At 47.8% G+C, this 12,107-nt stretch overlaps 1 protein-coding gene across 1 annotated transcript in view; it reads left to right on the top strand.

The window, feature by feature from the left end:
- LOC123764808 (cell adhesion molecule Dscam2) overlaps positions 1-12,107 on the top strand; it is a 256,731-nt gene that overhangs the window by 222,764 nt on the left and 21,860 nt on the right. The window contains 2 exon segments of the mRNA XM_069302763.1: positions 900-1,089; positions 2,232-2,403. Coding sequence (XP_069158864.1) covers positions 900-1,089; positions 2,232-2,403 — 362 coding nt within the window.

Below are 12,107 nucleotides of genomic sequence, written 5' to 3'. Positions count from 1 at the left end.
CACTCTTCCCCAGCCCTGGCTCCTAGACCACTCTTCCCCAGCCCTGGCTCCTAGACCACTCTTCCCCAGCCCTGGCTCCTGGACCACTCTTCCCCAGCCCTGGCTCCTGGACCACTCTTCCCCAGCCATGGCTCCTGGACCACTCTTCCCCAGCCCTGGCTCCTGGACCACTCTTCCCCAGCCCTGGCTCCTGGACCACTCTTCCCCAGCCCTGGCTCCTAGACCACTCTTCCCCAGCCCTGGCTCCTGGACCACTCTTCCCCAGCCCTGGCTCCTGGACCACTCTTCCCCAGCCCTGGCTCCTAGACCACCCGCCCGTTGACATAGTCTCTGGACGCTTCGTGGCTGTTGATCGGTATCTCATATGTTAGTTTTGTGTTTAATAATATCTGACGTGGCTTTACTGGTGGGGCACGGTACCTTTCACCTGATCAATCTGTTCACCTAGCAGTAAACATATACCTAGGAGTTAGTCTCTAGAAACTATTAAGACAAAGTAGATTGCAATATTTAATATTAATAAAAAAGTGACTAAATACTACACACTTGTAGACCACCTGTGACTGTATATAATTAATAATTCCAGATTTCGGGGACATGAAGCCTGTGTATACATATATGTGTACTTTAGGCTTGTATCGTCCTCTTCCAAAAGGTAGAACGACTTGCCTTTCCCAAGATGCAACCCCACAACAGTTGCCTAACTACTATTTACTGCTAGGTGAACAGTGCATTTGGTGAAAGGATATGTGCCCAACCGTTTATCTCCAGGCCGGGAATCAAACCCGGGATCCTCGAGTGCTAATATTAATATTTTTGTGTATTTTTATCATGTGGATTAGACTGGGTGTAAACAGGTCAAGATTAGAGTGGGCGTAAATATTGTTACATGGTTACAGGTTGAACATGGGAGCGAGGAAGGCAGCGCGTCATGGGCGACCCTGCACTCCCACGTGACCCGTGACACTACTGACCTGGGAGTGTGTGACCTGTCCTCTGCAGCCTGGCACCTCCTGAGGGTCACTGCCTCCTCTACAGCCGGCGACACTGCCGTCGTTTACCGCGTGGCGACTTCAGATAATGAAGGGGGTAGGTGCTGGGAGCAGTCGTCCAGGCTGTTGGCGGTCGTCCAGTGCTTAATTCAGAAACTTTATTCGCAACAACTTGTACAGATCATTACAGTACAGTCCGACTCGGGGGGGGGGGCCTGGTCGCCCACCCCACGGGCCTGGGAAGTTATGAGGATCATTCAGCAGCATAGAAATGAGTAGGTAATAATTTAATTCACGAATAAGGCCCCATACCCACCATGGGGCGCCACAATTAGAGGAAAGGACACCCGACAAGATGGGGGGGGGGGGGCCCAGGGGTGCATTGTGAGTATATGTCCCACTATCGCCACCTTAAGGACCGTCAGTCCGTCGACATCCGGTTCAGCAACGAAGGCGAGGATTGACAATAAAAGCGTCCCCTCGCTCGACAACGTGAGGTACCACAGTTCTACGGGTGAGTGTGTGCCTCCCCAAACACCCGGGCGTCAAAACAGATGATGTTCGAAAGAATAATCAAGAATAGCAAAAAGTCGACCAAAAAAGTTGGTCTAGGACAATTAGAAAAAAGAAGAGTAGAGGGGGGGGAGGAAAAATGAAAGATAAGGAAGAGGAAATACCCTCCAGCAAAATTAGTGAAGATGGCAGCAGGAGTATAAGGCTTCAAAAGGAAAGAGGATTGTCCCATGGAGCATCGCGCCCCGGCAGCCGCCCACCAATCCTCCTCACCGCGACAACGGGCTGGACAGGGAAGGGAGAGTGTAGAGTAAGCTGTTGTTGTAATCCTTCCTGTTTACACGATCCTCTGATGTCAGGTTTAATGGTATGTCTGCTCCTAGGATTTTTCTGGTTACGTGATGGTAGTTTCCCCTTCATTGTGTATTGTCCTCCCGGTTTTCTGGCACTTGTTTTGATTTTCATCACCTTTCACTTGTGTTGAACTGTGATAGGCCTTTCTAGGACTATGTAGTTCGTCATTTGGAGTATTTTAAAGCATCTATCTCGACTTTTCTCATTAACTTTGCATCATTTGCAAACATCGACATATAGGATTCAACTCTTATGGTTAGGCCGTTAACAAAAATGAGATAGTATGGGTCATTGCACTGCATGTATATATATGTTGTAGAAATGGAACTAGTCACTAGTTCAACTAGTGACCACAGGACCTTGCTCCTACAGGATCCATTACTGCGGAGTCTGTGCAGGAGGTGGTGGTGGGCGAGTCCTCTGGCGTGGGTGGGTGGCTGGATGCTCACATTGTAGCGGGGGTAGTCAGCGCCCTCCTGCTGGCTACCGCTGTCATCATCTGCGTCTGCGTCGCCGTCAGGAGGAGGAGGTACGGGGGATACAGGTAAGTCTGACAGTCATGAAGGTGATACATACTAGTCAGCCACAAGATAAGAATACCGAGGAGGCTTGTAGAAATTATGTAGAAGCTTTGTAAAAGTTATGTATACATTTTTTAGAATTTTTGTAGAAGTTATGTAGAACTTATTTGATAAACTCATTGATTTTTTATAGATTTGATATATATTTTCTGTGGAAATTACGTATAATTTATGTAGATATTATGTAGAAACTTCAAAGTTTCTACAAAATGTTTATAAAAAAAATAAAATATGTTCAAAATTTATACAAAAAATATATGTACAAAATTTCTACAAAAAATATGTACAGTAATTTCCAAAAAAAATATATATAAATTGTCTTTATAATTTCTACAAAAATCTACATAACTTCTACAAAATTTCTCCATGTTTCCTAGAAAAGTCTAAAACTATTTTTACATAATTTCAACTAAAAATCTACAGAATTTCCACAAATATTCTACAATTGCATTGATAGAGCAGCGCAATCTATCAAAATATCCCATCAAAATCAATCTATCAAAATATTCAAGCAGGAAATGGAAATAAAAAACCACAAAAAATTTATTTCCCAACCCACTGACAAAAATTAAAACATAAGATATAACAGGGAAATTAACTCCCCAACTCACTGGGTAACTGATTAATTGGAATAACTGGCTAAAGACTTAAGCAGAAAAACTAAATAATGCTTAATATACAGAACATGCAAAGTTCAATAGGTATTATATATATATATATATATATATATATATATATATATATATATATATATATATATATATATATATATATATATATATATATATATATATATATATATATATATATATATATATGACCGAAAAAGTAAGATTAATAATTCTAACACGAATTTTCTCGATCTTTCTTATGCTTCTTTTCACTGTTGATGTAATTGAAAAATCAATTCTCCAAAATTCATTTTTATTTCTAGTCTGACGCAACACTTGAGCGCGTTTCGTAAAACTTATTACATTTTCAAAGACTTTAGTTTACACACACACAACTGAACTATAACTGAATAGAGCTTAAACATCTTCGATTTTTTATACCTGCATTTGGGTGAGGTGATATGTTACAACAGTTTTGGATGAGGTGAAAACAAACTTTCAACACAAGACAGAACACGAAATAATGGGTATTGAAGGTAATATTAGAAGCAATTGCAGAGGGCCTATTGGCCTATATTTCTTGATGCTTCTATATTGGAGCGGAGTCTTGAAGTGGGTAGAATATAGTTGTGCATTAATTGGCTGTTGATTGCTGGTGTTGACTTCTTGATGTGTAGTGTCTCGCAGATGTCAAGCCGCCTGCTATCGCTGTATCTATCGATGATTTCTGTGTTGTTTGCTAAGATTTCTCTGGTGATGGTTTGGTTGTGGGAAGAGATTATAGGTTCCTTAATGGAGCCCTGTTGCTTATGTATCGTTAAACGCCTGGAAAGAGATGTTGTTGTCTTGCCTATATACTGAGTTTTTTGAGGCTTACAGTCCCCAAGAGGGCATTTAAAGGCATAGACGACGTTGGTCTCTTTTAAAGCGTTCTGCTTTGTGTCTGGAGAGTTTCTCACGCGTAGGCTGGCCGTTTTTTTGGTTTCATAGTAAATCGTCAGTTGTATCTTCTGATTTTTGTCTGTAGGGATAACGTTTCTATTAACAATATTTTTCAGGACCCTTTCCTCCGTTTTATGAGCTGTGGAAAAGAAGTTCCTGTAAAATAGTCTAATAGGGGGTATAGGTGTTGTGTTAGTTGTCTCTTCAGAGGTTGCATGGTGTTTCACTTTCCTTCTTATGATGTCTTCAATGAAACCATTGGAGAAGCCGTTGTTGACTAGGACCTGCCTTACCCTACAGAGTTCTTCGTCGACTTGCTTCCATCCTGAGCTGTGGCTGAGAGCACGGTCGACATAAGCGTTAACAACACTCCTTTTGTACCTGTCTGGGCAGTCACTGTTGGCATTTAGGCACATTCCTATGTTTGTTTCCTTAGTGTAGACTGCAGTGTGGAAACCTCCGCTCCTTTCCATGACTGTTACATCTAGAAAGGGCAGCTTCCCATCCTTCTCCCCCTCCCCGCTCAGCTCGTTGTCGCCGTGTGGGGGCTTAGTGGGCGGCTGCCGGAGTGTGATGCTCCTTGGGACAGTCCTCTGTCCTTTTCTAGCCTTGTGCTCCTGCTGCCGTCCTCTCCAATTCTGCTGGGCATCTTTTCCTTTTCCTTCTGTTTCGTTTTTCTCCCCCCTCTTCTCCTATCTGCTTGCCGTTTCCTACCGACCTTTTGCTCGTTCTGGTTCTTCCCTTGGACTTCTTCTATTTTGACGCCCGGGTGCTTGAGGAGGCATACTCATGCACCCGTAGAACTGCAGTACCCGACGTCGAGAGCGAGGGGAACCTTTTATTGTCAATCCCCACTTCGTCACTGAACCCGATCTCGACGGACTGTCGGTTTCTTAAGGTGGCGTTTGTGGGGCGTATACTCGCGACGCACCCCTAGGAGGCCCCGACAAGATCGGCGATAGCTTCTTGTTGGGTGTCCTGCCTCTAATTGTGGCTCCATGGTGGGTGTGGGGGCACATTCGTGAGTGAATTCTTTCTTTCGTCAAGATGATTACCCCTGCTTCGGCTTCTTCTGGTTTACCTTCTCAGGCTCGTGGGGTGGGCGACCAAGCCCCCGAGTCGGTCCGTATTGGAAGACCGGGCTCTGTAGCCTCCGCTGCATTGGGCCCCGACCTTGCTCCTCCTTTGGCCTCTCTGACTCCTTCCTCTGGCTCCCCTCCCTCCTCTGTGGTTGGGTCGAGCCCCAAGCCCCCAGTGGTGACTACCTCGTCCCCTGGCGTGGCTCCTTCTCTAGTTGTAACTACTGCGCCTTTTAACCCCTCTCTCTCTGGGGGTTCTCACCGCCGTCTTCGTCACGGCCGCCCTCGCTCGATTCCTTCCAGTTCTGCTACCTATCAAGCCTTGTTTGGTCCCGCTTCGTGGGCCAAATATTTTGATCTCCTCCCTCTTGATTCTGCGCCTCCTGACGATTTCTCCCTCCATCGACATCTCATTGATTCCGTGGATGCCTCCATTACTTTCAACCCCACTCGTCTCGGTACACGTGTCGTTGCTGCTCCTTCTCAGGATGCTGCTTCCCGCTTGGCTGCCTTATCCTGCCTTGGCGAGACCCCCGTTCGGGTCTCGAAGAACGTTCAGTTGAATGCCAGTGTTGGCACTATTTTGCTCCCGCCCCATGTTGCGACCGGTGTTCGGGACCTGCGCGACTGCCACGACGATATTCGACATATCCTCGCTGCCCAGGGCCATTCTATTCTCCAGGTGGACACGTTTACTCGTCCCCCTCGTGGTAGTCGCCGTCAACCCCTCCGGGTTGTGAAGATTACCTTTGATGGTAGGACCCTACCACCCTCTGTCATTCTTGCTGGTGCCAGGTGCTCTGTCCAGGAGTACATTCCTTCTCCTCGGCTCTGCAACAAGTGCTGGAGGTTTGGGCATGGTGCCCTCCGCTGCTCCGGGACTGTCTCTCTCTGTCCTTTGTGTGGTGGCGAAGGTCACTCTAAGTCGGAGTGCGCTTCTCCCCAGGCTCGTTGCCTCAACTGCGGTGAGGCCCATCCTACCTTCTCCCGTGCGTGTGTCCATTACAAGCTTGAGGCAGCCGTCCTCAACTTGAAGCACCGGGAGCGTTTATCTTTTCCTGAGGCGAGGCGCCAGGTTCGCCGGCTCCCGCCTTATGCTAATATCTCTTATGCTCGCGTGTTGCGCTCTTCCTCTCCTCGTCCTTCCCGCCTTCCTCAGACTCACAACCGTTTCCAGGCCTTGGACCCTGATGCGCCCACTGCCCCCTCCTCTGTCCCTTTGGGTTCTCTCCCGAAGGATCCTCCTCCTGGTCCTCTGTCTGGGGTTCCCCTTCCTTCTACCCGGTCTGTCGTGTCTTCTGTGTCTTCTTCCTCGTCCCCCTCCGATCCTCCTTCCCATCCTCTTCCTCCATCTATCGGCTCTCCCCGCCGCCTGTCGGTGCGGGCGGATGTCCATCGCTCTCCTAACGGCCGTCGTGTGTGCTCTCGTTCGGCTTCTCCTGTTGAGACACTGGAATCCGTTGCCCGGTACGTAGTTGCTGGGACACCGGTCTCTTTAAGTCAGAAGCGTAAGCCTGGCTCCTCTCCTTCCTCTTCCCCGGCGGGTAAGAAGGCTTCGCTTTCTTCCTCAGCTCCTCCTTCTGGCTCTGTTGCTCCTTCCCCTCCCGTTTCAGTGCTTGCGCCCCCTGTTCCTGCTATGGAGGTTTCTTTGACCCCTGCTTCCCTTTCGGTTGCTGCTCTTGCTGGGGTGCGCTCCTCTCTTTCTACTCCCCCTCTTCCTGCTGCTGTCCTTGACTGCTCCTCTCCGTTGTCTCCTCCTCCTCCTCCTCCTCCTCCTCCTCCTCCTCCTCCTCCGGACCCTGCCCGCCCACCTCTGATCTGTTCTCCCGTTTCCTTCCCTCCGTCTTTGCTCAGTTTACACATGCCCCCTAACCCTGACTTTGCTGACCCTGATTCCGACCCTGATATTCTTTAACGTGCTCTGTTGGTCTTTCGCCTTTGTTTCTTCCTTGTTCTCTGTTTTTGTCCTTTGTCTTCTCGTCGTTGTCCATTCTTCAATGGAACGTTCGAGGTTATTACGCCAATTTCCTCGAACTCCAACTTCTGGTTTCGCGGTTTTCGCCCCTTTGTGTCTGTCTCCAGGAGCCGATGCTTGGTGCTCGTCCTGGTCGTTTTCGTGGCTATTCCTTTCTCTCCCCCCCCCCCCCCAGCCATTGCTGGGGCTTCTAATTCTTCTGCTCTCTTGATTCGGGCTGATGTTCCCTTTGTTCCTTTACTTTTTCCTTCGCCTCTCCATTGTTCTGCTGCTCGTATCTTTGTGGGGAAATGGTACACAGTTTGTTCCATTTATCTCCCCCCCGAGTGTCCCGCTCTCTCTTCCTGATTTGAAACACCTCCTAGATTCCTTGCCGGAGCCTGTGCTCCTGCTGGGTGACTTCAATTGTCGTCATTCTCTTTGGGGTGACGTTCTGACGAATACCCGGGGTCGCCTCCTTGAGCCGTTTCTCCTCTCTTCTTCCCTGTCTCTTCTGAATTCTGGTGAGCCCACTCATTTGGACTCTCGAACTCGCACCCTTTCTTGTCTTGATCTTTCTCTCTGCTCTTCTTCTCTTTACTTAGATTTCACATGGCAGGTTCTTGATGACCTCCATGGAAGTGATCATTTCCCCATCATTGTTTCCTTTTTCTCTTTTCGCCCTTCCCTCTCTTTCCCTAGGTGGCAGTTTGCTAAGGCGGACTGGACCCTATTTTCCCTCAGTGCTACTCTCTCTGACCTCTCCCTTCTGCCCCTCTCTCGCGCTCTCCTCCTTTTTCATGACACTGTCTTCGACGCTGCCCTCCGCTCTATTCCTCGCTCTTCCTCTCGGGGTCCACGGAAGTGCGTTCCCTGGTGGAATGCGGACTGTGCTCGGGCTGTCCGCTGTAAGCGTGCAGCCTGGAAGAAGCACCGCCGTAGGCAGACGACCGATTCTTTTCTTTTCTTTCGGAAAGCGAGTGCGGTGGCCCGTAGGGCCATCCGTACGGCTAAACGTGAATGTTGGGCATCTTATGTCTCGACAATTACGTCCGAAACCCCTCTGGCCCAGTTCTGGAAGCGTATCCGCAAGATAGCGGGTAAGTTCGTTCCCGATGTTTCACCGGTCCTTCACCTCCATGATACTCTTGTGGCGGACCCGTTGCAGGTCGCTTCCGAACTGGGTTCCCACTTTTCTTCTGTTAGCTCTGGTCTTCATCTTCCCCAATCTTTCCTTCTTCGTAAACCTGTCCTTGAGTCTCGTCCTTTAGATTTCTGCACTCATCTTCAGCTTCCCTATAATGATCCCTTCTCTCTCTCTGAACTTCGTTCTGCCCTGGCCCTCTGCGGTTCTACGGCGGCGGGCTCCGATGGTATTCATTATGAGATGCTTCGCCATCTCCCTCCGAGCACGTCTCAGTATTTACTGAGTCTGTATAATCGGATCTGGGAGTCGTCGTCAGTCCCTGAGGACTGGCTCGATGCCGTTGTCCTCCCTGTTCGCAAACCGGGGTCTCTGGGTACTTCCCCTAAGGACTTTCGCCCTATTGCTCTCACAAGTTGTGTCTGCAAACTCTTTGAACGTATGGTTAACGTTCGTCTGATGTGGTTCCTGGAACACCATCACCTCCTCTCCCCTTCTCAATTTGGTTTCCGCAAGTGCCGCAGCACGACAGATGTCCTGGTGAACTTGGAGGTCTATATTAGTACTGCTTTTGCTGCGAAGACCTCCGTTGTTGCCGTCCTTTTTGACCTAGAAAAGGCTTACGACACCACTTGGCGTTATCATATCCTATCTCAACTTCATTCTTTTGGCCTTCGTGGTCATCTCCCTCTCTTTCTCCGCAGCTTCCTCTCTCGTCGTTCCTTTCGGGTGCGCCTTGGTACCGCTCTCTCTCCCTCTTTTCAGCAATACGAAGGTGTGCCCCAGGGTAGTGTTCTGAGCACTACTCTTTTTCTGGTTGCCCTCAATGGTCTTCTTTCCTCTCTTCCTTCTGGTGTCTTCTCCGCTCTCTATGTCGATGATCTTACCCTTTGTTGTCAGGGTGATGATTCGCCTCTCCTTCAACGCCGGCTTCAACTTGCAATTGATGCCGTGTCGTCTTGGGCCACAGGTCATGGCTTCAAGTTCTCTACTTCTAAGACTTGTGCCATGACTTTTACGCGGAAACGGGTTGTTCTTCGTCCCTCTTTGTCACTTTATGGTCATCCCCTTGAATACAAAGATTCCGCGAAGCTTTTGGGGTTATTCCTTGACACTCGTTTGTCTTGGTCTCCCCATATCTCTTACCTCCGTGTTGAGTGCTCTAAGTCCCTTACCCTCCTTCGGGTCTTGTCCCATACTTCTTGGGGGGCAGATAGGCGCACTCTCCTTGCTTTACATTCCTCTCTCGTCCTGTCTAAGCTCGATTATGGTTGCCCTGCTTACTCGTCTGCTTCTCCTTCTACTCTTCGCCGTCTTGATGCTTTGCACCATACTGGGTTGCGCCTCAGTTCTGTTGCCTTTCGTTCGACTCCCGTCCTTAGCTTGTATGTTGACACTGGCTTCCTGTCTCTCCAGGACCGCCGTGATTGCTACTGTCTTCGCTATCTTGCGCGGTCCTTGCAACATCCTTCCTCTCGCCTCTGTCGTGCTTTAACTTTTACCCCTCCTGCGGTTCCTGTTCCTCTTCACCACCTCCCTCTTTCTGTCCGGTTATCTCGCCTACAGGATTCTCTTTCCGTTCGTATTTCTGATGTTTCTCCTCGTGTTGTTCCATCTTTGCCCCCGTGGAGGGTCCCTCTTCCGCGGTTTTGTACATCCTTGACTCGTATCACTAAAGCTTTTACCCCTCCTACAGTTCTAAAACGCCTTTTCCTCGAGCACTTTTCTTCTCACTCCCGCTCCGTTTCTGTCTTCACCGATGGGTCTAAGTCAGCGGACGGTGTTGGCTACTCTGTTGTTTTTCCTGATCGCACTTATATGTGTCGCTTGCCTCCGGAGACTAGCATCTTTACAGCGGAACTTTATGCTATTCTCTATGCTCTTCTTCTCCTGCTTTCTCGTTGTCAGTCTTCCTTTGTGGTTGTTGTTGACTCTCGTAGTGCCCTCATGGCTCTCGGGTGCTTTAATCCAGTTCATCCGGTAGTTGTCGAGATCCAGCATTGGCTGTTTCTCGTTCACAGTAAATTTAAGTCGGTTGAGTTTTGTTGGGTTCCCAGCCATATTGGCGTGTCTTTAAATGAGCGTGCGGATGCTGCCGCTAAGGAAGCTGTCCGCTCTTGTCCCATCTCTCGTAAAGGCCTTCCGTATTCCGACTTTTACCCGGTTATCCATTCCTCAGTCCTTACCCGTTGGCAGGCTTCTTGGTTGTCTGTTACTGGTAACAAGCTACGTACTCTTAAATGTTGTGTTTCCTCGTGGCCGTCCTCCTTCCACCGTAACCGGCGGTGGGAAACAGCTCTGGCGAGGTTGCGTATTGGCCATACTCGCTTAACCCATGGTCACTTGATGGAGCGCCGCCCTGCTCCTTATTGTCCTAGTTGCATTGTCCCTCTTACGGTCGTGCATGTCCTTCTTGAATGTCCTGACTTCCAGGACGAGCGTGTGTCTTGCTTTCCGACCGCCCCTCGCGGTCACCAGTCCCTCGATAGAATTCTTGGTGACTCGGATACTTTTGATATCGTTCGCCTTATGCGTTTTTGTTCTCGTATTGGCATCCTTGGTGATATTTAGCGCCCTCTGATTATTTTGCGTATTTGATGGTGCTACATAGCCTTCCCGGTTTGGTGCCTTCTTTTGATAATTACTTACTTACTTCCCATCCTTCTCCATCTCGTAAGTGAAACGCAACACAGAATTCTGCTCAAATGCCTCCTTCAGCTCCTGCAGATGTCTGACATCAGGTACCTGTGTAAAAATGTCGTCAACATACCTGCAGTATATGGCCGGTTTCAAGTTCATGTCGACTAAGACTTTTTGCTCGATGGTAAACATGTAGAAGTTCGCAAACAGGACACCTAGGGGAGAACCCATGGCGACCCCATCTACTTGCTTATACATGTGCCCATCCGGGCTCAAGAAGGGTGCCTCTTTAGTACAAGCTTGGAGTAGTTTCCTTAGAATGTTTTCTGGTATGTCAAGAGGAGTACAGGCCGGATCACGATACACTCTGTCCGCTATCATCCCGATTGTTTCATCCACAGGTACGTTGGTAAACAGTGATTCTACGTCCAACGAGGCTCTTATCCCTGTGGCCCGTGTTCTCCGCAGTAAGTCAACAAATTCCTTTGGAGACTTCAGGCTGAAGGCGCAAGGGACATAAGGAGTCAGCAAGCCGTTGAGTCGTTTCGCCAGTCTGTACATGGGTGTGGGTATCTGGCTGATGATTGGCCGAAGTGGGTTTCCAGGCTTATGTGTCTTGACATTTCCATACGCGTATCCAGGTTTATATTCCCCTAAATAAAAATGATTTTTGGAGAATTGATTTTTCAATTACCATCAACAGTGAAAAGAAACATAAGAAAGATCGAGAAAATTCGTGTTAGAATTATTAATCTTACTTTTTCGGTCATATTTAATAATATATGTCTACAGGAAAGACTGCTACCAAAATATACTAATTATATATATATATATATATATATATATATATATATATATATGTATGTATATATATATATATATATATATATATATATATATATATATATATATATATATATATATATATATATATAGAAGGGGTACCACCTCTGGTGCAAGTGTAGGGACCCATAGCCTCGGAGTAGAAAATAAAGAGTACTCAGAGAAGACCTTGTGGATCCTCACTGAACACTTTGATATTTTCTTCTCCTACCACCCCTATTCTTTTGGTATGTGTGTATATTTCTCTAACTTTATTTGAAAATGTCATTACACAAAAAAAGTTACAATATTGATTACATGCAGGGTACAAGGCTGCTTGTCACAAGTTGAACAGCTCCTCCAGCTCCTCAGATGGCGGGCAGCAACCATGGATGCAGTGAGCATTTCCTCTCTGGATTGCCACACTAAGGCGCTGAAAAAGAAAACTGGCAGCTCTAAGGTCTCTAGTTGTTTT

Source organism: Procambarus clarkii, chromosome 48 (genome assembly GCF_040958095.1).
Source record: "Procambarus clarkii isolate CNS0578487 chromosome 48, FALCON_Pclarkii_2.0, whole genome shotgun sequence".
Lineage (NCBI taxonomy): Eukaryota > Metazoa > Arthropoda > Malacostraca > Decapoda > Cambaridae > Procambarus > Procambarus clarkii.
This window is presented reverse-complemented; position numbering and strand designations above follow the sequence as displayed.